We start from the raw sequence: 26,389 nt of genomic DNA, 5'->3' as shown, positions 1-26,389 counted from the left end.
TGTTATCGCGCTGCTTATCGGCTATCGGTTATCGGCTATCACGTGCCGCCCCATCCAGGTGGCCTGAAAGCAACCACCTTCTTACCATTATCTACAGTCAGCGATGCCAGGGGATGAAAGGTTAGAGGATCTGTTACCTGGCGAAGGCCAGAAAGGGCCTGAAGCTCAATCTCTTCTGCCTGAGGCAGATGGGGAGCGTGATCTAGTCGACTCCGGACCTCTCCCGTCTCCGATTCCAGACGACGCGAATCGGACACCGCATTCCTCAATTTCGCAACCAGTCCAAGATGGGCAGCGCCGCATGCCTCGCACAATGAACCGTGTTCGATTTGACTTGGAAGAAGAACCCGAAGATACCGATCATCATTTGAATGGCCGTGCTCTCAGTCCAGACGATGCACTATGGCTGGACGATGAGGACTACGAGCTTGGGAATCGGGGCAGCCCAGGGACACATCACGATGGACAGTCGGTGCCTCTCCTCACGGACATTGAAGCGCCTAGTGTAACACTTGCGACGTCAGATGACTTCTTTCCCGAGGAGCATTTGGAAAATGCACGGCCGAGAAGTGGTATGAAGATGGCGTTCATGAACATGGCCAACAGCATTATTGGAGCTGGAATCATTGGGCAACCATATGCGCTTCGTCAAGCGGGTCTGACTATGGGTATCTTGCTGTTGACTGCCTTGACCATAACAGTGGATTGGACCATCCGTCTCATTGTGATCAACTCCAAATTGAGCGGCGCGGACTCATTCCAAGCGACCATGCAGTACTGCTTCGGGAAAAGCGGACTCATTGCAATCTCCGTTGCCCAGTGGGCATTCGCATTTGGTGGCATGGTTGCATTCTGCATTATCGTTGGGGATACCATTCCGCACGTGCTAGGGGCGTTGTTTCCATCTCTGCGGGAGATGTCATTTCTCTGGCTCCTCACAGATCGCCGTGCTGTCATCGTTCTCTTTGTTCTAGGTGTTTCATACCCGCTGTCACTGTATAGAGACATTGCCAAGGTCAGATCATCTCCTCATTTTATCTGCATCAGACTAACAGACAAGTAGTTGGCGAAAGCTTCTGCCTTGGCATTGGTCAGTATGATAGTCATTGTGGTGACCGTAATTACACAAGGTTTCCGAGTTCCATCCGAATCCCGTGGAGATATCAAAAGTCACCTCATCATCAACTCTGGTTTCTTTCAGGCCATCGGTGTTATTTCCTTTGGTAAGCTCCCGACTTTGTTAATACATGACCAGCCTACTGACGAGTTACAGCGTTTGTTTGCCGTATGATATCTCCCATCTTGCCGATGCGGTATTGACTAACGAGATGCAGACCACAACAGCCTCCTTATTTATGGCTCTCTGAAGAGGCCTACTCTTGACCGTTTCACTAGGGTCACACATTACTCGACTGGAGTATCCTTGGTTATGTGCCTAGCAATGGGCATAGCAGGGTTCCTATCCTTTGGATCAAAGACTCAAGGCAATGTCTTGAACAACTTCCCCTCTGATAACATCATCGTTAACATCGCGCGATTGTATGGACCTCCAATTGACCCCGGAAGGATTGACATTTCTAATTGCTGGCAGTTGCTTCGGCCTGAACATGCTTACTACCTTGCCATTAGAAGCATTTGTTTGCCGTTCCGTCATGACGACCTACTACTTCCCCGACGAACCCTTCAACCCTCACCGACATCTCATCTTTACGACATCCTTAGTCGTGACTTCAATGGTGCTATCTCTCATAACCTGTGACCTGGGGAGTGTCTTCGAGCTCATTGGAGCTACCAGTGCTGCTGCTCTGGCATACATTTTCCCTCCGCTGTGCTACATCAAGCTTAGCAGTGCGTCTCGACGAGAAAAAATCCCGGCATATTTGTGTGTGGGATTTGGCGTTGTTGTGATGGGAGTGAGTGTAGTTCAGGCCGTCGTGAAAATTATTAGAAGTGAGTCCTCACATGTTGTCGTTTTGCTCCGAGAAATCATGTTTTGCACTTGGGGGCCATTAGCTAACATGATGCAGAGGATGGGGATCCTCATAGCTGCAGTGCATAGAAATAGAATTCTCGTTACTAGACCAGGCAATACCCCAATGGAAGACTGTTGAGTCCTATTCACGTGCGTTCCTCTTTTGCACGCCAGTTTGGGTGGATTGTAGGGCAGTCGCATAATAATAATCTTCTCGCCCTTGTGCAGTCTGGAAACGAGAGCGACCCCTTCTTCTTCCATTCCCCCATCGCCCTCTCACTTGAAATTTACCGATTGATGACTCCTAGTCCAGATGAGGTATTCGAGGTATACGACAAGAATTACATACTTGCCAGGCTACTACTATATACAGGACTCGAAGCCCACGTGCGCTAGTCGCCCACGTGCCGAATTACCCAAAACGTCGACACCCACGTGGCCAAGCTTTTTGCCATTTCCAGACGGAAGGAACGATGGACACAGTGGCTGGCACAGTGCCTGGATGGGCAACACCCTTTCGTCACATGTTTGTTTTGTCAATCGCCTACTCACTGCGTCCTCTTTCACGGATCCTTTCATTCCCACCATCCTCTTCATCTTTCAACGCACTTACTCTGCATGATCTTGCAAGTACGTGCTCTGCATCATCTACTCAGGATTTTCTCTGCTCCCCACTACGAGATTCGATCTCTCAAGCATCTCTCACTTCGAAGAGCCTCGCCGATCCGACGAGGTCTCTACGCGTCGATCATAACATTGGACTCCTCCAGCTCATCGTCAACCTTACCAACCATCCCCCTCTGGTCGGCAAGTCCGACACCAACCCCCTGCTACCCTGTAAGTCATATTCTCTGTTCCCTGTCGGCACCTCTCAAGCGCCACTCGTCCGACTCTCGCCTGCCCTTGGCATTACTTACTCTCTTCTCATTTCCAGCGTGTCTTACGAAAGTAAGATAAGGTATCTATTGACGTCAAGCACGTCAATACACTCTTTGCCTACCTGCTGCTTGACGCTGTCAACAAAGCAAAATGGGCAGTAACAACGAGGGCGAAAGTCCTGAGGAGCGCAAGCGCTCCGAGAAGCTCAAGGCCCTGCAGATGGTACTTAGCCCACTTCCCGCTTACTTCCTGATTACCCTGTTTCTGTGCATCCGCTAATTCAAAGTACCAATAGGCCGACCTGGGCACATCGCGTCGTGAGGTGATCTCAACCCACGATGTCTCTCGGAAGCGGGGCTCCCAACGGGGTCAGCTTGGAGCCGACAGAGAGTGTGATAAGCCAGGCACTGCTGCCTACCAATTGGCACAAGCTAATAGGACCACACTGGACGCTTGGTCAAGTTCGTGTCCGACAGATGACTTTTTGGCCTTTGACTAAATCTCAGCTTTATAGACTACCACACAATCGTCACAGACACCGGTAACATGGAGGAGTTGGACGACATCAATGACGGGCAGTCCCACCGCCGTGCTCTAAATGAACAATTTGCGGGCCAACGTCGGCCGATGCTCCAGCTTTCGGGCACGCAGTTCAACAGCACCCCATCCATCGGAAACCACCCTGTTCCCCCAACATCTCGGGGCCGCGGTGGCGGCCGTGCTGGAACAAACCGCCGCGCTTCTTACGCTCCGTCTCCTGCAAAGTAAGCAAATCCTTTCCTTTGCAAACGTTACAAACTAACCAGACCAGAAGGTCTCGCACATCTCACCGTGGAGGCATTGTGAAGACCAACAACCAACGGTCTGTGACTGTGGGAGCTCGACTGGACCCTGCCCTGAACGAAAACAATGATGACATCGACCCACAAGCACGAGGTAGTGGCCGAGGCCGAAACCGAGGCCTTGATCGAGGAAGAGCGCGGGCGACACCACGTCAAAGCCCCCTGCCTTCTCGACCTCCCCGTGCCCAGCGGCCCCTTTTAATGTATGTTGATTGGTTCTGTTATGTTTCTATGCTAATTTCTCGTTCAGTCAGGACATGTCGGGCAGATTATCCGACACCTCATCGTTCCTATCGGTTATGAAAGCTCGCAGCGTATCGGTGCCAAAGCCACCAACTGCCCTTCCTGTGTCCCCTCCCATGAAGACACCATACCACGATCAGCCATTGGCGGAGCGTATGACTCCGCCATCTCCAACCCCATCCCGAATTGTGCCTCGCTCTCAAATTGCCGCGTTTTCGAAATCAAAGGGCCCCTCTCCGACTTCCAAGAGCGCTGCAAAGGCCCCCATCGAAGAGACTGGCACTTCCATCGATGTTGAAGACCTCAACTGGAAAATCTCCGCAGATGAATTCCCACGCAAGAAGAGACCCTTGTCGCCTGTGTCCACTCCGGCCAAGAAGAAGCCTCCACCTGTTGTTAAGCTTCCTCAAGTTGGGCAGAAAACATCTTCTGGCGAAACACAGGCAGTCAAACAGCGAGCTTTAGGTCAAAGCCTTCTCGACGAGGGTCCTACTGTGGCAGGAACGTCGATCCAGACAGACGATGTGTCTTCGTACATTCCAGGCGAGGATCTTATCAACCTGGAATTCACCACACCCCCCAGACAAGCTTCTTTTGCTAGTCCCAGTGCTGCCGTCCTGGAGGGACTGGATTTTGCTGTCCCACTTGTGCCCTTTGCCCCTTCGCCGTCTTCCATTTATGTCTCTGCCGACGCAGAAAGTCAACTGGGTGAACTGGGTTTTTCTGATGTGATCTCCACTCGGAATGAAGAGCCCGGGGCCGAATTCTGGGATCTCATAGGTAACACTGTGGGTAGAAGTGTGGGTTCAGCCCTCAAGGATGCGTATGGAAAGGGTTATATCCCACCCTTCCTCAACAAGTCTGATCAACAAGAAACCTCGGCCATTTCTCGTAATCTGGCCACCAAAAGCGCTGAACAGTTCCTGAAGGGTATCTCAACTCCAAATCACGACATTTCCCGCTTGGAGCAGTGGTTGACAAAGGCTAACAATGCAATTGAAGGTCCGAGCTTTGAGAAACATCGTTCGCCTCATGGCTCCTCGCCGGACTCCGCGGACCAGAAGCCATCAAGTCGGTTGCCCGTGCCAGGGCTATCGCCTCACAAGAGCGAATATTCGGAGCTTGATCTCCAGCATGGTGAGCTGATCAAGCCTCTCGATTTCACCAAAGCTGTCGAGTCTACCAAGCCCGTCGAGATGGCCAAGCCAATCGAGTTCAACAAGCCTGTCGAGGCGGCAAACCCACCTCAGAAGCCGGCGCCTGTGACTTCACACTCAGGTGTTTTTATCAAGCCCACCGGTCTTCTCGATTCCAAATACGCCTCCGAGCCACCTACAGCTCTGACAAAGCTGACCAGAAAGAAGCGCGCTAGCGCAACCGCCAATTCGGTTCCCCATGATATGACGAGCAGAATGGCATCGCGTCCCCAAGCTGCGCCTTCACGTCCCCCGGGTCTAGCTGCACCTTCCCGTCCTCCGGGTCTGCCTTCGGGTTTCAAAGCCATGGCATCGCATCCCAAGTCTTCCGCTCGAGTGTTGAGTGAAAGGACCCCTAACGTTCACCAGCCTGTGAGTTCAACTGGAGTGCGCACAATCGGACCGGCTCCTTCTGTCTTTGAGCCTACCACACTTCGAGATGGCAATGGATCTGCATCTCCTCCCATCTCTGTCCAGCAGCCAGCTGCGAGAATGCCTCTTCAGGCGGAGAACTGGTCAGCAAACATTGCCTCGGCGAGCTCCAACTCTGACGCTTTGCGTAGGGTAAGCAACCTGACCTTCCCGCGGATGCAGCCTGTGTCATTTCCGGTTCCCCGAGTGGTTGGTCCCGGTCCTGGTACTGTGTTACCTGGATTTTCCCCTACACCACTGACCAAGTCTGGTGATAAAGCGGTGAGCAAGGTGGCTATATTGGGCCCTGCTCCGTTCACTCCTCGGAAGTGAACAATCTAACGAACACATGCATGTCTCACGTTGAGCTTATAACAAGCTCGTGCGGCATCTAAGACGTATTGCAAATACGTCTAGTTGAGCCACTTATGCGTTCTCCTCTCTCATTTTGATCATGGACAATCTTCAGAAAATACGAATATGTGAGAAAAAAAACTAACAATCAAAACAGCAAAACCCAGGCGTTCTGCCTGTCAGTTCCCCAATATCACCTGTTCGATGTATGCTCTCATTAGGGTCATTTCCTACTCTCCACCCTGCCATCATCCTAACCCTGCTGTCAGCTTGAGCGATCATCTCCTCTTTGTGTATCTGGAAAGAATCTCTGTCTTCAGTCGCAAACTTGTCAAGGGCAAAGGGGTCATGTTGTTCGACTGATTTTGTCAAAATAGCTCACTTAATGATGCTAGTGTCTGCGTCGTGAATCTTCCTCTCCAACTAGATGTAGGCTGTAGCGTAGTGTTCCAAGGCTTTTTTTGTAGAACTTCTAGTGAGATGTCTGTGTCTGTCACGGGAATGAAGTACATATACGCTACATCTTATATCTTTGTGGATCTACAAGCTGCCAGAGGATAAGGTAGACCCACATCCCGCAGGAAAAGCTCCACCATAAGCTAGTTCAATAGTAAATCTAACAGTCACCCCCGGTACAGCTCAGTATTAGAACCTTAAAACGAGCATATTGCATGAAGGATCCCGGCATGTGCGCTCTTTTTATGTAGCGAGGTAAAGGGTATGATTCCCGCCATTATTGTTGACGAGTGTTGGTTAAGGTCGTTGTTTGGGGTTGCTGCTGATGGAGGTGGTATACAATCCGCACTTGGACAACACAGAAAACTGGTCCTAGCTAAGAACATAAATTGCCCACGTCACATATCCACATGTATCAGAAGACAAATTGATTGGTGCGGCTTCATTTAATCTTTCCGTGGCATTTGTACTGATCTGCAGAAACCGATGGGTCTCTGGGTCCGGGATCGTCCTCGTGTGGTCCGGCGTTTACGGTTCGGTGGGTAGGATTTTGAGGTCCCAGGGGGGAGGAACCATTTTGACTGCCGGAATGTAGTATACGTGTTATCGTATTATGCGCCTCAGTGGGTCCGGAGCAAAATGGAGCAATGTCGATGGGGGACGATGGGGGACGATGGGGAGGGATTTTGTTGATAAAACATGCAGCATGCAGGGTAAATATGCATGCAGTGGGGTGGGATGAAATGGGATGGGATGTGATTGGATGCGATGTGATTGGATGCGATGTGATTGGATGTGATGTGATGAAAAAGCTGGATCGAGCTGTAGACAGTTGCAAGCTTGATAGATCACATTAAGGAAGGATAGGTATTCGAGTCCATAATTAAAATTTGGGCTGCATAAGGAATGGCTGAACGGCGCGGCCCTCTTTTAATTCCAATCCCCCGAAACAAGTAAGTCTAGATCGAAGGGCAGTTTTTCCATATCACCTATTTCTGGGCTTCCAATTTGTTGATCGTAATAGCAAACAATTAAATAAATAAATAAAAATTCTGCTTTTTCTTGGGACTTTTGCCATTCTCGTTTCCCCTTGGCATTTTTGGCCAAATCAGGCTCGATCTTTTCTCTCGATCGGCACACAACAGGTTCCAGAATCTTGCCATCGTCCTTTTTTACGATCATGTACATTATCTACGGATCTCGGACTCCTTTCCCCGGTCCCCATCTGCAGGTCCACCACGCCTTGGGGTAAACGGGTTCATATATTGTGTCCCTGGAACTATCGGATGTCCAAAATTGGTTGAAACAAAATAAGGGTCTGCTGACTCTAGCAAAGTCAGTTGAGATCAAACTTGACCGCCATATGACCTGCTAACACTGAAAAGATGCGGTGAGGACTACAGGTCAAATTTTATCCTTGTAGCATACCACGGCGGAGGGTGATGAATTCTAGTGCTGGGTGAATAACCTATGTATTCTCGGGAGTGCTAATTTTACGTACAAAATATTTCAAAATAGATACATCCCCGGTCTCACAATCTATAGCCTGCTCGTGTACGAGGCTTGACAAATTTCATACATGTATTAAGATACCCACACTGGTTCCGTCACGCATCTGTAGCAAACGTGGTCAGTGGAAATCTTCACAGTCAGGGAGTATTCTTTACCATTGAAGGCGTAAGGTCTACGCCTTCTTGGTTGCTGTATGTCCGGACAACACGTTTTGTCCCATGTTCGGCCGAAGGTTATATCTTCCTGGGGAAGTCAATGATTGCTCGGGACTTTTACAACTTGGGGATCGAACCAGATCATTTTCGACAGGATGCAGAGTGTCGCTCAAGCAAAAAAAAGCCAGTATGAAAACAAAAGCGACAACGCCAGCAAGGATAGTGATCGCTGTCTTGGTGTGTGCAAAAAAGAAATCTAACAGCAAGGCCATTTTGTAAGGGTTGCCTATAAGATAATGGAGTTTTGTAGATCGAGAGACTGGATCTCAAAAGAAAGATAGACTGGAAGAGCCGGACAGGCACCTTCTTAAATATTCCCACCACCGTACGTGTGGGAGATTCTCGACCACCATGTCACCGTAGATCCTCGCCGCAGGGAGGCTCGTTTTGCTGTATGGGACTGAGGAGCCTTGAATCCTCACAAGCGCAGCACCCGGTGCGCCGATACTCCTGCCCCGATCGCTCTAGCGCTGATCAATCACTTACCTAACGTACTTATTTTAAAATTGTGGGAGAGGAAAAAAATAGACATATGCGAATCCCGCGAGTCCTGCGTTCCATACGTTCCATACAGAAAAACGGGATTCAACGCCACCAAATACGATACCCAACCAGTCCATTAGAAAACCTGTCCAACCTGTCCACCTCGCGAACCCCTGTCCCCAATGCAAAAGTGCCGAAAGACTAGTTGCCTGCGGACGGAGACCAAGCGCGGAACGCCACAGTAAGTTCCGGGGATCGCGAAGAACCCAGAACTCGGGACATTTGCATCTAAAGTGAAGCGCTACTGTAATTCTTTTTGTGTCCGCGTTTCAGATAATCCAGGCATACCGGAAGCTGGAGAGATTCTTTCCGGTGGAAGTGGCTTCTTTGTGGCTTCTTTGTGGCTTCTTTGTGGCTTCTTTGTGGCGGGTTAGGGCTAGAATAATTTCGACTAACTGTTGATGCAAGCTACAAAATAATGTGGCTTTTTTTCCTGTTCTTGCACTTTATTTTTATTTTCATTCTTATTTTTTCAATAAATTTCGTTTCCTCTTCTACGAGTCCATTCATTGACTGCTGTGCTGCGGGCGATTCGCCTACTCTGGAGAGAAGCCACCAAAGGACAAACGGTTTCCACATAGTATCGTGGAGCATCCCAAACAGTGCCACTTTCCTCAATCTCTCAATGCCTTGGTTGAAATGCTACCTAGCAGAGGCTTAACTGGAACCTGTCAATACTCCCTAGTGATAGAAAGGGACAGACACTTGGCCTAGGCAGCCATGTTCCTAGGGCGGTTCGATATATCATTGAGATAATTTGATTTTTCGTCGACAGCTTTGTTTTATCCATCCTTTCAGCATGATATTTGTCCAGACTTTTCAGCAGATTGCCTCTCTACTAGCATCAAACAATGCATCATGAACGCTTTACTCGTTATCCATATATAGTAGCCGTAAACTGCATGCAGACCGGTATAAGGATGCTTGAAGTGGCATTGAACCTTGGAAGGGACGTGTATTAGACGTCTGGATTGACAATAAATTCTAACAGGGTACGCTGCCGTTCAGCATGCTCCATCATTTTAAAATAACAAAAAGTAAGTGTGCCCAGAAAAACAATGTACCAATAAGCACTTGGATAAACCATGTATTCCACCATGGGATCCTAAAGGTCCATTGACCTGAAGACACCTGATGTAAATGTAAACGCCACCCATCCGTGCTAGCCATGGTAAACATGCAATGACGCCATGATACCAGATTCAAAAAGACGATACAAATGAGAGACGCTTGTGCTTGTGTTTGAGAATTGCGCAGTGATTCACCCTCCGTCGGGGTAGAGACATGATATTCATTACTGGGTTGGCGGTCGAGGGCCAGAAGAGTCAGCATCCGAGACCCGGGGTCGTTTAGGTTCATTTGGACCGGGGACCGGTTGCCCAGGATCGGCGCCTGGCGAAGCATTGGCATTTGTGACATCGATCAATGGAGGCCGTTTTCCATTTAGGTTCTGTGGGGGGACACTGCCCCTGTTCACGGTGGCTGGATTGGAACCGTTGTTGGGTCGGGTCAAGGGACGGTAAGATGAGACAGATGGGCCTCTGCTGACTGGACTGCCGAATCCGCTACCGGGAGCACCGACTTTGCGTTGTAGATCGACTGCGGGATTGACATAGTCGCGTGAGTTGTTGTTGGGTGCGGGAGAGGCGTTGGAAAGCATGGGTCTGGAAATGGGAACGCTCTTGGTATGGTCTACGCCGGCTGTTTTGCGGATCGATGGACTCTCTGCGTGTGGATCAAATTGCGGTGCTGCCGATGCGCCGTTTGGGTTGTCGCGAAGGAGATCTACTGCTCTGGCAGAGTAGAATCCACCTGACGGTGTCCCTTGGGGTGGGTTTATTTCCTGATTCCCCCCAGAAAAGGATTCCCTTTTTATTGGAGGTTGGGCGATGTTATTTGCTTGTCCGTTTTGACCAGCTTGTTGTTGTGGTGGGACCGGAGGTCTGGTATTTTGAATGATTTGAGCAGGATTTTGGCCGGACATGGGACGACCATTTGCTGCAGCAGGTGGGGGGATGGCACCTGGGGTCTGTCGTGCAATTGGTGGAACTGGTCGTCCTGCAGGACCTGAACCGTTCCATCGCTCAGGTTTTGAGGGTGTGACGACAGCTGGGTTGAATCCTGGCTGCAAAGCAGGCCCACGTTGTGGGGCTGGACCAGTAGTAGGGACAGGCGGCTGCTGGCGTGGAGGCTCCGTGTCTATTACTATCTCATCAGGATTGCCTGAATCGGGAACTCCAAAATCGGCTTCATCAAAGAGATCACCTGTATTTGTTAGCCAGGTCTTGGGCTCGCATTTGTTTGAACATACTTCCAAATTCCCCGTCACCATCAGTAGGAACATGCTTTCCTATATGGTTATTCCTAGCTTGGTTGGCAGGGCGAGGAAGGGGTAAATCATCATCCTCGGATACCCGTTTGGGCGGAGGTGGAGGTTGTTCTTTCTTAACAGGCGGAGCGAAGTCAGGGTGACGATGAAGATCTTCAATATCCCATTTCGCCTGGTTCGAGAGTCAGCAGGAGACAGATATTAGAGAACATTACAGGTCTTACAGGAGCTGCCTTCACCCTAGTCACCTTGGAGACATAGTCCTTGTCATAAACACAATTGCCCAACACGTTGCCGAAGGTCCTCAAAGTACGTTTCAAGGAATCTGTTGTGCCTTCCTTCTTGGCCTTCTCGAAGGCCGCGGCCTTACCCTTGCAATTCTCGATATGCCCGTAGCCGATATCCTAAAAGAGGGGGAAGTTAACACTGATCCCGGTTCAAATTCCCCGTTTTCACGTGGGCTGCCCTACCTCGTGGAAAGTGCCATCCCTCAGAGTGACTCTCATGATTACCGAGAGGCCTAAGCTGATTTTGCCTGTGTTTGGATTCTCCTCAACCTAATTGACATGGGTGTTAGCCAGTCCCCTTTGTCGCCATACAACCCGAGGATAACACACAAAATCGATCTGAATCGTCTGAATGGAGCTGGACCAGCCATTGAACCCAAACACTTCATTTGCAAGGTTGATGCATTTGTCTGCGGCAAGATAGTGCACTTTCTGCCCCGCGGCACCAGGTCGTGCGGAGATATACTCAGGTCCTAGTTTCTTATCGAGGCGGGATTGTAGTGTTGCAATCTCCTGTGCAGTGTATTCATTGATGCGGCGTTGGGGCTCTTCGAAGGGGTTCGCTGTGGCGGCACCTGTTGTGTTCGGCATTATGATGTTCGCTGGACCACCGCGATGTTGGTCGCCAACACTGGGGATATTGCTATCAGTTCTGGTTCCATGGGGTAGTTGAAAGATGTCTAATCTTAGGGGGATGATCTCACGCTGGCATGTTTTGCAAGTGATGTCGACTTTTGTTATACGGGATGCGTTGAGCGCGTCTTCTCAGGCAGCAAGACGCGGCTCAATCACGACATCACGTGTCGACAAGATAAGATAACAGATAGATAACAGATCTCGAGGTAAACAGAAGAAAAAGAAGAATACACTACGAATAAGAGCCTGAAGTAGGTCAATTTTAGGTTTGTATAGCTAGTATTTAGTCCTTAAATCTACCTGGCGAGGTGCTAGGGCTAATTATCCCGAATCGGAGGCTATGGCATTATTGAACGACTAGAGAGGCACTGGGAACGAGTCCTAATTCCTTCAAAGTCTCTCCAAAGAACTCTGCGTCAAAAACCTTCTTAGGGAAGGTCTGCACAAAGCTCTGGACCTCAATTCCATCTTGTTCCTTCAGTGCCGCGGCAACCTCAAACAGTGTGGTGTCAACAGGGAGAGTCTTCATGATGTTACCCTTCGGCGATTGGAATCGCAAGCGGGTTTCTGTATATGCGGAAGCTGGCTTGGACGTAGCGGGACCGGAAGCAGTGGGTGCTGGAGCAGCAGCGGGCACGGGAAGAGGGGCGACGCCGGCACGCTCAGCTCGTTCACGCTCGGCCTTCAGCCGTCTCTCCTCCTTGTCCGCCTCGATCTTTGCCTTGATACGCTTCTTCGCATCGATGTCAGCCTGCTTCTCCCTTTTCTTGGCTGCCGCTTCCTTCATCATTTGTTTCCGTTCGAGCTCCTCCTTAGCGTTCTGGCTCTCTTTGGTGCTCTTCTGCCGGATTTTCTAGGGAACCAAGTAAGTAAATAACCCCAGCCACAAGCTAGCAAGAGAAAAAAAGTAATAGACATACCTCATTGTTCTTCTTGTCAATTTTATCCTGCTCAGATTGTCCTGCCCGCTTTGCCGCAAGCTTCTCCCGAAGCTCTGCCAGTCGTTCCTTCTTCTGCTCCTCGGTCAAGGGGGCAATCTCTTCTGTGGACTCTGAGAAATCGACGTGCTGCGACTTGGATGCGTGGAACTCGGCCTGTGCGGTGCTTCGGAATTTCTTGCCACAATCGTTGCAGACCAAGCTGCGTGGTGCTTCGCCGGGTTGAAGTGCGGGGCCCTCCTCCTCTTGCGCTTCAGCCTGAGCTTGAATTTCCTCCAACGACTTGTCCTGGTTATCTTCAAGCCACTGCAATGCTCCCTGCACTGTTTCATTTGTCAGAGATCTGTTCACCTTCACATCGAAGGGTGGAAACTTACGGCCGCCTGTTTTCGTGACAGCGATCTGAGCGCGTTCTTTGTCGAAGCCCATTTCAATGAGCTGGTCTAAGTCGGACGCCATGATGTAGAGGCTTAGAGATCAAATAAGTATTCTGAAAAGGGAAGAAATGTTAAGGGAGTGGAAGGAGTGAAGGCTTGAGAACACGAGTGACGTATCAGAAAGGCGGCGAGCGATAAGGCCCACCCAGCTTCCCCTCCACGCTTCACTATTTGACCTTGTTCAGATGGCTACAAAGGCAATGATTTTTTGGTCGATCGGTGCCTGATTGTGTCAAATGACACGACGTGGGCCTCTGTCTATCTAAATATTATGCAACATGGTCAGGAAGTGGCACGGGGCGATGCCTTGGAAGTCAGGCTTCCTGCCAGAAAATTGACTACAGCAAGCAACATATCCAGTGGTCACCGGCTAGAGGGATGCTTCTGAATGACAGAAAAACTTCCGGTAACATGCGGTACTACAAAACTGCATCGCAATTTGCCGTCAATGTGTCTAGCCTTCGTGTGTTTGAATCCCTGTATGCACCGACAGCATTCTACAGTGCTTACTGGATTTAATGGCTGATGCAGGGAAGTGATCAACCCCATAGCGAAAGTCAGGGTTATACGCTCCAGAATAAGATACAATACAATGGCTCTTTCTACAGCCAAAAGTTGTAGAATAACATGCATAGAGAATGAATGAAGATAAGTTTTTCTTAGTCAAGTTCTCTCAATAGAACGGAGGTGCATTAAACATCAAGTTCGCCCCCAGTATGTTCAAATGAGCCCTTCCTCCAAACCTCTAAGCCTGATCATCCAGCTGACAGCGTCTTGAGTGTGTAGGGATTGTCGTCAACTAAATGACCCCCAGATGGCCTTCGCCGCTCCTTCTACCACCTCATAGTCAAACTCATGCATTGCTCAAGATCCATCGTCCACAATGTCATGCAGCTCAGCTTCGGCATTCCAAGAGCAGCCCAGCCAGCAGAAAGATAGATGTCGTTGGCAAACCTCGCGATATGTCGATGGCAAATAAACCAGTATTTGCCTTCTTCAGCAGGACTCCGTACGTAACCAGGCCACGCTGGCGGTATATCAAAGCCAGGATGGTCATCACCCTCCGGGTCATGTGGGTCTTTAGGCGCCCTTTCAAATAACTGCACCGAAACGTTGGTCATCTCTAGCCAGCAAGGGGTTGTTAGAATTTTGTCCGTATTCAAAGGCAGAAAAGGTCATTTCCCAATACAGTTCCCCTGATGCTTAAGGTCGTCAATTGCTGAGAGAAATCATGTAAGTGCGAGCTTAACATATCCCCACGCCCTTTGCCACACTAAAAGGAGAAAAGGTTTGATCCGAAGGAGGCGCGTAGTCGAATCCAAACTGGAACTCATGCATATCAGGAGGAAACAAGTGAAGATTACGAGCAAAGTCTAGCCCAGCCAATCATAGATACTTGTGAATCTCATTAAGACGTTGGACAGCAAGATCCTTTTGGAAAAAGAGGGGAATATCTGCGGTAGGCCTGCGGAGTGTAAAGGGCTCGTCGCAAGAGGAAGCAGGCATACAGGAAGTACTTGAAATAGAGGCTTCCGCACTGAATGGTACCTTTCCAGGCATGACTAGAGCTGGCATATCTTGTTAGATGGGAGTTGATACGGTCTTGATTGAAGGCATGACAATCAGTCAGTGACGAACCAATCTCCACTCTTAAGGATAGCCCCAACTATGGATACGTTATAACGACCCCAAGAAACAATATCTAAAATGTTAGTGACCACCTCATTCGGTACAGGCGGTCGACTGACCTAGAGAAGTGTGGACCGGGAAAGGCTCCGACTGCCGTCATCTAGATTGGCTGGAATTTTCGAGATTGGCTAGAACCTTCCGTTTGTAGTGCTAATATATCAGATAGTAAGCTTTGAGTTAGATCAGATGCAGCGAGCGCTTCCTGATCTAAGGTGCCATATACTATAGGAATGTTCTGGTCTAGATAGATAACTTATAGAGATCCACGTTTATTCTATAACGTTAGTACTCTACGAACCTATAGTGGGTCTCTACAACCACGTAAAGAGGGTCGCCTAGTAACTAGTTCCTAGACGATCTACTAGGTGCCCTTAATCTTCCTCTTAACCTATATAGTATATATTCGCCGTGTAATCTATTACTCCTAGGAGGTGTTATTTCGGCTTAGAGAAAAATATAGCGAATTATCGGTAGGATAAATCCTCGACTACGGTCCCGATACTATGCTAGCGCTACTAGAAGACTGTCCTAGTATATTATACAAGCAAAATAGCACCGAAACTAAAACCCTTATAACTAGATAGCCCTATGTGGAAAGTCTCGCACACAAGGTCGCTTGAGGGCCTTCTGTGATCGCGGCCTGCTGTAGCTGAATTTTTGGATGAGCGAACCCCAAAGTAACCAGTTTGACTGCTGCAATAAATGATACGTGCGTTTTTATTGGCATCAGAAAACCAGTTTCCTGTTCCACAACGCTTTGTGGCGACTGAGAGTTTGTACAAGTGTTTTATTGTCAAGGCACTTGGTTGAGACATTTCAAAACGTTAGAGCTTAAAAATAATAAGAGACCACTCTCCGTTCGTCTTGTCGTGTCATATGACAGGATATTCCACAGGTGGCTTTCCATTTCACATCAAGAATAGATCTGACTATTCTTGTTTGGTAATGTATGGACCTATGCAGCAATGAGGATATTTCTTATAATGTTGCTTATCACGTATGTTCGAACCGCCGGTATAACCTGGCGGAGAACTAAATTCTGACTCGATCGTCGACCTTCTAACTTGAATGGGGCTTTGTTTAGCCATGCGACTATCGTTTAGGCTATTCAAAAATGCACAAAGGACTCAAGAGGATTCAATCCATATACCCGAGGCATATCACTTGATTATTTTCACGACGGTCACATCGACGTGGAAAGAAAGAATAGGCTCTGACGGCCCGTAGCCGACTACCCTTTTTTTGGCTATCTGCTGTTCGTCAATATTGATTAATAAGCTCGTACTAGTTGATACCGATTGACTACATGCAGCAGAGGGTGACTTTAACAGTGACGGAACCGTAGATGGCCGAACCACGGGCGAATTTAGCATAAGGTAGCGGGCTCGGATGATCGACGAGCGTCATGTGGCGTACCCGGCATTGGCGGCGGTCATCCGCTTCGAACACGAATACTAAATTGACCCGGAGCCATTTTAGTAAGTTCGTGTTTAAGGTTCCAACCCCAACTGAATCTGCAAGCCCAAGGACATTGGGTTGGCTGCTGTTTAAGGCTTCATTTGTCGGCAATAACTTACGAAATACTGCATTGAAACCGGAGATACTATAGTTTCCATGCGTCGATTATGTATTTAGACTACCCATAAAATGCTCCAAAATAAGGGTAATGCAATACAGAGTCTTCGATGTCTCCAATTGGTCGGATACTATACAGGATTTGATAGGTTTCCAACATCATTAGGCTGTCTGAGGATTGCCTGTGTTTAATTAGGCGGGTCTATAGTGCATTGTTACATGCTGTGTAGGGGCACCTGACGCTGTAATCTCCGGATATGAAATAAACGGATCTAACCCGAGGAGTGGTACCGCCCAAGTGCTTGAAACCCAAGTGCCTGAAACTGCACGGCACTACTTAGTGGAGACTTCGAATAAAGGGCGCGGTCCGCACCTCAGTGTCGACGGAAGTATGGGTGCGCACCGGAGTAGTACAACACCGACAATGGACGTGGCGACCGGCAAAATGCCAAGCTGACAGTCACAAAAAGCTCATTTGATACCTATTCAAGTATGTTTTTCGAGTCAAGCTTGTTGTAGGCTTGGCTTCTACTCGGGCGGACCTTCTCGTACTCATTTCTCCAAGCTGAACGCAAGTAGGATTTCATCACGCAGAGACCACTGGTCTTGCCGTCGTTCAGCTTCTAAATCCGGTGAGAAAAGACTGATTCTGAATCTGTCTCTCAAGCTATCCTACGTCATCGTCTTACAAGGTTTGCTTTGTTATATATTAGAGCCTATCGGATTCATGCGATCTTGAATTTCACAAACAAATAATATAGTGGCAACGCCTGCCACCTAGACCGATCTAGAACCGATGCCGCCATGCGTTCGAAGTAAGTTTTGTGAGAACTAAAAAGCTTAAACAATCGAAGCTGGTCTATAGCTTATTGAACCCACGCTGGAAGCAAACAATCAGTAAAACAGAAATGGCCTAGGATTGGGCTATATACCCCATATTCCATCCAATGACCGAACTCTACTGTACTAGAAATGCAATACAGTACAAGCTTGTTTAAGGCTTGGGTGGCCCTGTCTGGTTAACTAGTTTACGTCGCCATTATTTTGATGGCTGACTGGGGGGATGCATTCGTTAATAGCGGGTCTCTCTCTGGAGCGTCTGATTATTAGTTGTCTCCGTTTGCGGTTGGTTTTGTGGAGTGAAAACGCGTTATAACAATTAGATGAAGCCATTCATCGTCATGGGATAAGCGTTTGAATAGATAAAAACTGGCTGGTTCCCCAGCCAAAAAAAAAAAAAAACTGTTGCAACATCTCTAAGTCTTCTTGTTTGTTCAAGCTCTGATTTCAGTCCCACATCTACCATTTAAGTTTGCAAATTACAATTTCAACAATGTCTTCAACGCAGTCACAAATCAGCATCGAATCTCAAAAGTTCCCTGGGTCATACCTCCGAATTGACGGAAGTGCGGTTACCGCATGGGGCGTTAACGGTGGAGGAACAGTCAACGCCCAGAACTATGTTGGAGCATGGGAAAAATTCATGATTGTGAAGGACCCTACGTCCGACGCATTCGCAATTCGCTCCTCCCAATTCCAAAGTGTTTATCTACGCCTGGATGGCCAAGGAGTCACTCCTGGAAAGACATACCTAAATGGTGCAGGCTCGGTGAATTGCCAGTGAGGAAACCTTCCACTCGTAGGGTTGATGAATTGGCTTCTAGCCTGCTAGGTCTCATCTTTGAGTGGTATCACTAACCTGGAGAAATTTTAGGTATGGTAATGATCAGTGGGAGAAATTCCGCTTTGAACCACAGTCTGACGGGTCAAAGGCTATTGCTTCCGTGCAGTTTCCTGGCGTCTACCTTCGTTTGGACAATTCCACTGGCGGCGGTGGGGTTTCTGGGTCTGGGACCGTTAATTGTCAGAACTATATTGGTGCCTATGAGAAGTTCTTGATCCATGAGATCTAGGGGGAAGTGTGCGCCAAGATAGGGTCATAAAGTCTACCTTGAGCGAGCCGTCACTTATATAGGCCTTGGTATAGTTTTTCGCCTAGTTCTTTAGGTTTTTCCTATACTGTTATGCAAATGCGAAGGTCTCTGTTATTTATTTGCTAGTTCATGTCCAGCTTCTCCAGAAGGTGGGAAGTACACAAGTAGAGGAGGGCATTCTCAGTACAGCTAGACGGTGACAATATATCCGGACCTCTCCATTGTTGGACGCATACGCTGTCATAGCTGGGTTGGAAACAACACTAGATTCTCAGGTGACGGTTGATTGTTTCCGAGGTAGAAAATAAGAAGCGTGGTGGATGATTTAGACAAAGATTGTCATGGCCACTGGCAAAGGCAGGTGGTGGTGTAAGCATATCTGGGAGCTCCGGGAATAGTGTTTTAGTATCAAGGTCTGTATGGCAACCCGGAAGAATAGAGTGAGCTTTATGTATGTCAAAGGCCGCACCTACCCTTTTTGAAGGTTGGTCCATCCTTACAGGATGGATCGAAATCAGTTTCACCACCTCGCTCTCATAGAATCTTTTACGAACCCTATTCGGAAACGCGTTAATCCATATTTGACTTTACTCAATTCCAAGTATTAAATTGTATCGAAAGTCTATACTACGTGACTGAACAATCCGTATATTACTTATAATACGAGTGCCTAAAACTGCTAGCTCATCGAGGCCAGTTAGCTCGCTCGTTTAACTTTCCTTTATGCTTGCCCTCATTTTCTTAACAGATGTCTACTAAAGTGGTAGGTTTCATCCTTTCGCGTAGTGCGCACTAAATTCATGATAAAACATCGTTCCTTGGATTCCTGCAACAAATATACAGTAAACACTATGGTTTTCACACCTTCCTGAGTGGTTAAAAAGCTAAGAGCGTTCTGGGAAATTTCAATTATGGCTCAACTCCGAGTTCTCGAAAAGCTGGGGTGCATTTCGTCTGGTTGAAGTCACCCTCTCCTGGAACCGCTTAGCACTGTGGAGGTAGATGGTGGAAAACGTGTGCCTCTCAATCTCCGCCTGCCAGCGACGGCTCACGGAGTATTCCACCACTCGGGATATTAGTTCTGGTGGCATTGAATCCATGGCGTGGGGTGCGATCAAAGAGTTTGGTGTACCTGTGTTGGTGTTCAAACCGCAGATAAAAGAAATGGGTAAGAGGAAGGGGTATGGCATGAGTGAGACACATTTTTTGTTTAGTTTTCAGATTTGGGGTGATTCAAATTGGAAGTAAAGTACCAATATCAACAAAGACTTCATGTGAATGGAGAACCGGCGTGGGATGACCCACCGCATCATATGCGGGGGTATTCATCTGAGGATGCACCAAGTGTCAAAAATAGTAAAATCGTTAGCAGTCTATGTAGCCTAATGCCAGCTCATGAAACAAGATATCAGCCAGAGTAAACAAAAGAGCCGTTGATCGTATAGAAGGGTCAATGGTGACATCACCTGACTGATGAGTCAGCATTTCCCCAAAGTGGACAGTAATCAAACTCCTGAGGCGTTGCGGCCTGCTTGCACTTGATATCCTTCCCAACGCCTTTTCCTCCAAGTTGCAACCTTGTCCACGTGCAGTGCCCGTGCTTCCTTTCTCTTTGTCTTCTTTTGTTACCTGTACCACCCTGTTCACGACCACGATGTCTATCCAAATCGAGCCCTCCGAGTTGGGCTTCCACCGTGCGTCCCCGATCCCGCCTCTGGATGCCTCCGGGCCAAACTGATTTCGCCATGTCTAGGCCCCTTCGACCATGAGAAATGCCAGGTCCTGCGCCTTACCAACACCAACCAAGAATCTGTGGTATTCAAGGTATGTCCACTCTTCCATCCAGGCACTTGTCGCGAAATACAATCGGTACTAACGTCACTGGCGCACTAGGTCAAAACCACCGCTCCCAAGCAGTATGTCCCAGCCATATCTTGCGCGACCCCTATATCTTAGATCTGACGTTTGACTATTCTAGTTACTGTGTGCGCCCTAACTCGGGCCACATCGAGGCGGGCAAGGCCGTGGAGGTCCAAGGTTGGTCGATAGTCGATTCCGCACAAAGAAGCTAGAACTAATGGTTTCGATAGTGCTTCTACAGGTCCTGAAGGATGCGCCTGCCCCCGGTGCCAAGTGCAAGGACAAGTTCTTGGTCCAGGCCGTCCCTGTCGCTCCTGGACAGGAACAGGCCAGCGTCACCCAGATTGTACGTTCGGCTGTCGAAGTGCACAACACAAGACCAATAACTAATATCTATGTCTAGTTCGATCAAACCCCCAAGGCCGAAGTTGTTGAGCGCAAGATTCGAGTGACTTGGCTGGAAGAAGACGCTGGCGACAAGGTTAATGATTCCGTATGCCCCCCAGCAACTTTCAATGCGCATAGTCTAACAACCCGCCATCAGATTATTAATGAAGAACCCCCCGCCTACACCTCTCCCGGAGGAAACTTCGAGACCCCTGCCCCCAAGAAGAGCTCCGTCGACGAAGCCTCCCCCATTCCTCAGCCCGATTTCTCCGAGAAGATCAAGTCCGAGCCCTCTCCCCAGCGCGAGACTGTCCCCTCTGCCCTCTCAAGTGCCAGGTCCGCCGTCGCCAATGCCCTACCCTCTAGTGATGAACTCAAGGCCCAGCTCGCCGAAGCCAACGCACAGATTCAGCGTCTCAAGGACCGGCTTGCAGATCAAGGTCTCCGCCAGCGGAAGACCGGTGCCGAGGTTGGCAAGGCCGCACCTGCGGCCTTGCAGCAGTCACATGGGCAAACGGAAGCCGGCGTCTCCATCCAGGCTGTTGCAGGTCTATGCCTGCTCAGCTTCCTGATCGCCTACTTCTTCTTCTAAGCTGGTCTACTGCCCTTTACGGTCTCTTTGGGTTCATTGCGCTCTTCACCCCGCGTGCTCCTCCGGTCTTACGTCGCTGACGCCTCTCTCAAATTCCCATCTACTCTTTGCCTCTTGAAGAGCATTCCCTTTCTGTTCTAGCATCAGCCCTTTGCCTGCGTCTGTTTTGATTTCTTATTTTTCCCGGTATCAATATCTCGTTTTCTTTGTCTCTGGGCTTCCGGATCTCCTCTCGAGTTAAGACACCCGCATGTCTACCTCTGTCCCCTTTTCCTTCTCCTTTGTCTCTTTACCCATCCTGTCTTGTCTAATTTCATTTTATCATGATGAACGGACGCCGTCTTCTGATTCGGTTGTTATTTGTTCCATAAACGATTCTCGAGCTCACGCAGAATAATTCATGTGCTTGCTGTTACTCCTAGCCCTATGCCCATGTAATTGGAGGCTTTCTGTTTCATCCTTGCAATTAGTTGACTCCTGCAAAGAGAATCCAAAACATACACATACCTAAACGTTCCCATGTCCGGAGATGTTCACGATGAAGTCCAACTTAGAAGACAAAACATAAATTGTAACCAATTGTATTCCCAATACTCCAGTAATGTATATAACCAAATCCAAGATAGAAACGAAAAATCTAACACTGAATCTCACTCTCCTTCCACCCATCTCCCTCCTCACCAGCCGGACCCGCCGACGCAGCCGAGATCCCCTCACCACCACGACCAGTACCCTGCTTCGAAGCAGCACCAGAGTCACCATCATTCTTCTTCCCACCACCAACAATCCGACCACCCTGCGCGCGCTTCACACGGCACCACGGACCAACATCCTTATCCAAGATGAAAGTCCAAATAACCCAAACCCAGCTCCGATGACAAGGAAGTGGCTCGTAGAATTCACTCGCAATCTCATGCAACTTATGCAATTTCGTCCAGGGGATGGCCGGGAAATCATGGTGCTCGTTATGCAAACCCACATTGTAAGTGAGGATATTGAGGGGGCCATAATAAGAGTATGTCTCCGGGGGAGGAAGGGAATCAAGCGGGTGGGGAATGGACTTCTCGTTTTTCTTGAGTTCGGTCAGAGACTCCGTGCCGCCGGTCTTGACGTTAGAGAAGAAGTAGTGCTCGGCTATGAAATGGCCAGCGCAGGGGTGTAGGGAGCCCGCGAGGAAGGAGCTCATCAGGAAATATACGACTGGTTGGATGGAGCCGTTGCAAAGCTTTGTCAGGGCGTAGTCAAAGCTCAGTTGGACGGTTAGGTTTAGCAGGTGGATGTAGGTGAATGGGGGGCTGTAGATAAACATTGGGCGAACGGCATAGAAGAGGATCTGGAAGGTACAGAAGAAAGTCTTTCCTAGCAGAGAGTTTAGGAAGAAGGCTTCGACTGCTGTTGGGAGATCGGTGTCTAGGCCTGTTACGCCGAGGGATTTGTGGTGGGTCAGGTGGTAAGGCTGTGTGGGATTTGTATTAGTCCAGTGCTTTCTTCGGGGTTGGTCTGCTGGTGTCATGGTCTGGGAGGTGAACGTACTCTGAAGGCAGCACTGTATGGAACTCCGATAGGGAAGTTTGCAAAGATGGCCAGCAGGCGGTTGGCCATGGGCGAGCGGAACGCGAGGTTGTGAGAGATCTCATGGATGGCGAGGAACAGGTTCTGGTTGCAGGTCGCACCGATCACGTATGCCGTGGCCAGGAAGCGCCAGTCGAGCATGGAGGTGTTGCGGAGGAGGTAGGCGCAGGTGAGTTGCAGGGAGACGACGCCGAGAACGACCCATTTTGTGAGAGGCTCGGGGCCACATAGCTTGGTGACCTGGATTGAGACTTGAATCAGCACCGTGATTGCATCTGTTCGGGAGTTCGCCGTCCGAGACAGTGGCCAGGTGTATGCAGGGACTCTCCGCTAAACTCCGCACGGAGTTGTCCCTGAACCCCCAGACCACACCGGATGCCCACGAAACAATGTCACTTACCTCCGGATGGGCCTTGATAATTGCCTGGCGTCTTGAGCGGTGTGGCTCTTCGGTGTATGTCCAGAAGAAGTGGTCGTCGACCAGGGCCTCGGGTGCCTGGATTCTGGTGGAAGCGGGCTCTGTTTTGGACGTCTTCGCCGACACCCGGAGGTGCGGCGTGGCTGTTTCGACCGCGGTCATGCTGTATGCGAATTGACCGAGAAGTGACAGAACAGGAGAGAGGCAAATGAGAAAAAGTCGGGAGTCGAATGTTCCACGTGGGGCGACACGGCATACTTGGATGGCTTGGCAGGATCGACTGCTAACCCGTTTTACACTACGGAGTACGAAGTACGGGCGCTTCACCTATCACTAATGGGCTGCTTCTTGAATGTTGTTGCTTTTGATACTTGGGATCTATAGATATTCCAAATCAGTAGTCGTCGCCGCGACTAATAACCTCCTTAACATTCGGGCGGAGCACAATTGTCTAGATAATACGTCAGTGAAAGCTCAAGCAGAACAAAAATAGAAACATACATGTTCATATTGGGCAGTGTATGAGCCCTTGATATCGCACAGAGGGGGATAATCTTGGACAATGCCCGAGGAGACCAGGTTGTTCAACTATATTTGGATTAGCTGGAGAGATGTCGAACGGACTCAAAACATGAACTTACACCCAGGAGATACTTTTCCTGACCCAATCGGTCAAGGTAACGACGGCAGAAGGGAAGGGTTCCGAAGTTCTTGTTGATGACGTTCAGCAGGTTCTTAGCGGATGAAAGACGCAAGGGAACATTGGGGGCGTCAGAAGCGAGAGCATAGTGCGAGGTTTCCATCTAAATAATGTTAGCACTTGATTTCAGTCTCTTCGCGCAATAAACTTACTTCCTCCCGCACGTAACCCTTTCCAGTACTACCGAAAGTTTCGATAGCAAAGACCTCGCCTTCTTCCATCTTGGTCTGGTCGGTGCTGCTCTTGACAATAGGCACACTTTTGCCGCCGTGAATGACGTGCTGGTCAATGTTGTGACCGTTCAGATTGCGAATACACTTGACCGGGTACATCGTGCCGTTGAGCTCGACTTCGTAGCTCTCCATAGCCTCTTGGATAGCGGCACCGATGTCACTCATGCGGACATCAATTCCAGCTTCCTAATCACATATCAGCCTCTGCTAGATATTCAAATGTGTCAATGAACTCACCCGAATACCAGTGTTGGTGGCATCTTTGACGGCCGCCAGAAGAGGATCGTACACAGGGTCGAAGGACATGGTAAAGGCACTGTCCACAATGCGGCCATTGAGCTGCGCACCAAAGTCGACCTTCATAACATCTCCTTGGTTCAGGACCATCTTGTTTCCGGCGTTCGGGGTATAATGAGCCGCACAGTGGTTGATGCTCAGACCGCAAGGGAAGCCCATACCACCCTTCAGGTTGTCGCCCTCCTCCAAGCCGGAGTGGCCCGTCAGAGCACGCACTGAATCTTCAATACCCTCCGCGATTTCGGTCAAAGTCTGCCCAGGCTTGATGTTCTTCTGTGCATACTGGCGGACTTGGCGATGGACCTCAGCACCCTGGCGGTACTCCTGCAGGAAATCATTGTTCATGCGGTCAAGGTATCTCTTCTCTTCGTTTGTAGTACGGTAGGCATTGTCGTTCAGATACTCGACAATCTCGCCCTCGGGGTACTGGCCATTGGGGAAGAGATTGGACACAGGGACGCGCGGGGGCTCGCTCTGAACCTTAGCGCCACCCTTCTTCTTCTTCTTGGTCTTGCGCTTCTTCTTCTTTTTGGCGGCTGCGGGAATCCGGTTGTCAACCTCTGCGAAAAGGCAAAATAGAACTTTCAAATGCACCTACCTCCAGCGGCTCCTGCCTCTGGGGCACCGTCGCCCTCCTGCTCGTCATCCGAGTCGTCCTCCGCGTCGGGCGCGGGGGCGGCCTCGGGGGGGTTCTGGCCGTTCACTGGCGTTTTGTCAGTCGCACAATATTTAAAAATCCCAGAGATACTTACGGTCCAGCTGGTCCAATTTCTCCGTAGCCTGAGCTGCCATGGTTGGTGAGTGAAGAGGCAAAAGAGACAGAAGAGGGGAATTATCTCGGATGTCGGGGAAGACTTTTGCTGATAAGATAATGATTTTCATACTTCACTTTTCATACTTATTCGATTCTTCTTCTACTCTGCTCTCCTATTTATTGACTTTATTTATACCTTCCAAATACTACTTTCGTAATTTAACCATGACCAGCTTCACCTCGCCCATTCACTTCACTCATTCCTTCATGCGCTGGGTAGACACGGGGCCACAACCAACTTGAAAGTGTGCGTTTGATATCTGCGTCCTCTGCTTCTGCCTCAGCATGTCTAACTTAGGCCATGATTTCTCTAAACACTGCCTCAAAATCTGTACTTGATGCTTCATTGTTGATCCGAGTCTCAGTCTCTTCAGTTGAAACGGCCTGTTCATCGTTCGATCCTATTGCGGCATCCTTGAGCTGGGTATTGGTTTTCAGTGTCTGTTTTGCTCCAGCTAATACCATTTTATCAAATATCTCAACATCGGGACAGTTTCAATTGCCCCATCCTTTAACGCTCTGTTGAAAGGATAAAGCTTGATAGGATTCTTGTCCGCTCCTTCCTCAAGGAGGCATTTTGCCATAGAATCGCATCCATGGCGTAAATCCATGTAAAGTGGACTGAGTGCGGGATCAACAGAGTTACTGGATGGATCGAAATCAGTTTCACCACTAAAACTCTACAATGCATGTCCTAATTTCCTTACCGCAAACAAAACTATCAAGGGCAGATTTCGGATTATGACTCTAATATTGCCTTTGCATTGCATCTTCGCGTTGCCTATATGAAGAGGAAAAGAAATACCAGAACGAGGAAGTATACTTTGCTAAAGAGGCCTCTATGCAGCTTAAAAATAACTTCAAGACAGCCAATAGTGGCAAACTCAAGATTCCTTTACCTTCAGCAGTCTACATTACCAAAGGAGTTACTCCCCAGGTACCTAAAGATGTTATTAAAGCCTCGTTACCTATAAATTATTGAGGTATATCCACGTCACATTGCTTTCGTGATGATTAAAAATTAGACATAGTAGCCTGCGGAAGCTCAAGAGTACTACGGCAAAAAAA

The 26,389-nt window shown here is 49.0% G+C and overlaps 9 protein-coding genes across 9 annotated transcripts; 5 read left to right on the top strand and 4 right to left on the bottom strand.

Annotated features, from left to right (window-relative positions):
- Positions 1–103: 103 nt before the first annotated feature.
- PENARI_c017G05207 (putative amino acid transporter) lies at positions 104–2,065 on the top strand (the record flags this gene model as incomplete). Its single annotated transcript, XM_022634322.1, has 6 exons — positions 104–1,015; positions 1,064–1,223; positions 1,274–1,285; positions 1,335–1,539; positions 1,592–1,913; positions 2,060–2,065. The coding sequence occupies 6 exons, from the start codon at positions 104–106 to the stop codon at positions 2,063–2,065; spliced, it is 1,617 nt and encodes a 538-aa protein (XP_022485798.1).
- A 380-nt stretch (positions 2,066–2,445) lies between these two features.
- PENARI_c017G01199 (uncharacterized protein) lies at positions 2,446–2,929 on the top strand (the record flags this gene model as incomplete). Its single annotated transcript, XM_022634241.1, has 3 exons — positions 2,446–2,602; positions 2,669–2,809; positions 2,922–2,929. The coding sequence occupies 3 exons, from the start codon at positions 2,446–2,448 to the stop codon at positions 2,927–2,929; spliced, it is 306 nt and encodes a 101-aa protein (XP_022485883.1).
- Positions 2,930–3,001: 72 nt separating this feature from the next.
- Positions 3,002–5,876, top strand: PENARI_c017G07505 (uncharacterized protein; the record flags this gene model as incomplete). Its single annotated transcript, XM_022634366.1, has 5 exons — positions 3,002–3,073; positions 3,147–3,312; positions 3,366–3,615; positions 3,666–3,896; positions 3,944–5,876. 5 exons carry the CDS (start codon positions 3,002–3,004, stop codon positions 5,874–5,876), a joined length of 2,652 nt encoding a protein of 883 aa, XP_022485791.1.
- A 4,041-nt stretch (positions 5,877–9,917) lies between these two features.
- On the bottom strand, positions 9,918–11,830 carry PENARI_c017G01333 (RAD52 DNA repair protein RADC; the record flags this gene model as incomplete). The annotated part of the gene is made up of 5 exons (XM_022634245.1): positions 9,918–10,888; positions 10,935–11,124; positions 11,177–11,356; positions 11,423–11,509; positions 11,570–11,830. 5 exons carry the CDS (start codon positions 11,828–11,830, stop codon positions 9,918–9,920), a joined length of 1,689 nt encoding a protein of 562 aa, XP_022485882.1.
- A 391-nt stretch (positions 11,831–12,221) lies between these two features.
- PENARI_c017G06097 (UBA and UBX domain-containing protein) lies at positions 12,222–13,272 on the bottom strand (the record flags this gene model as incomplete). The annotated part of the gene is made up of 3 exons (XM_022634335.1): positions 12,222–12,728; positions 12,796–13,136; positions 13,191–13,272. 3 exons carry the CDS (start codon positions 13,270–13,272, stop codon positions 12,222–12,224), a joined length of 930 nt encoding a protein of 309 aa, XP_022485889.1.
- Positions 13,273–17,847: 4,575 nt separating this feature from the next.
- On the top strand, positions 17,848–18,427 carry PENARI_c017G00137 (fascin domain-containing protein; the record flags this gene model as incomplete). The annotated part of the gene is made up of 2 exons (XM_022634217.1): positions 17,848–18,134; positions 18,229–18,427. The coding sequence occupies 2 exons, from the start codon at positions 17,848–17,850 to the stop codon at positions 18,425–18,427; spliced, it is 486 nt and encodes a 161-aa protein (XP_022485813.1).
- A 1,675-nt stretch (positions 18,428–20,102) lies between these two features.
- PENARI_c017G08698 (uncharacterized protein) lies at positions 20,103–21,287 on the top strand (the record flags this gene model as incomplete). Its single annotated transcript, XM_022634386.1, has 7 exons — positions 20,103–20,142; positions 20,202–20,272; positions 20,342–20,364; positions 20,427–20,485; positions 20,539–20,654; positions 20,712–20,801; positions 20,853–21,287. 7 exons carry the CDS (start codon positions 20,103–20,105, stop codon positions 21,285–21,287), a joined length of 834 nt encoding a protein of 277 aa, XP_022485869.1.
- Positions 21,288–21,924: 637 nt separating this feature from the next.
- On the bottom strand, positions 21,925–23,439 carry PENARI_c017G11826 (sphingolipid delta(4)-desaturase family protein; the record flags this gene model as incomplete). The annotated part of the gene is made up of 3 exons (XM_022634447.1): positions 21,925–22,743; positions 22,821–23,099; positions 23,260–23,439. The coding sequence occupies 3 exons, from the start codon at positions 23,437–23,439 to the stop codon at positions 21,925–21,927; spliced, it is 1,278 nt and encodes a 425-aa protein (XP_022485810.1).
- Positions 23,440–23,671: 232 nt separating this feature from the next.
- Positions 23,672–25,299, bottom strand: PENARI_c017G04629 (methionine aminopeptidase 2; the record flags this gene model as incomplete). The annotated part of the gene is made up of 7 exons (XM_022634313.1): positions 23,672–23,728; positions 23,779–23,865; positions 23,919–24,080; positions 24,130–24,396; positions 24,448–25,043; positions 25,106–25,210; positions 25,260–25,299. The coding sequence occupies 7 exons, from the start codon at positions 25,297–25,299 to the stop codon at positions 23,672–23,674; spliced, it is 1,314 nt and encodes a 437-aa protein (XP_022485838.1).
- Positions 25,300–26,389: the final 1,090 nt, after the last annotated feature.

Source organism: Penicillium arizonense (assembly GCF_001773325.1).
Source record: "Penicillium arizonense strain CBS 141311 chromosome Unknown PENARI_contig017, whole genome shotgun sequence".
Taxonomy (NCBI): Eukaryota; Fungi; Ascomycota; class Eurotiomycetes; order Eurotiales; family Aspergillaceae; genus Penicillium; species Penicillium arizonense.
This window is presented reverse-complemented; position numbering and strand designations above follow the sequence as displayed.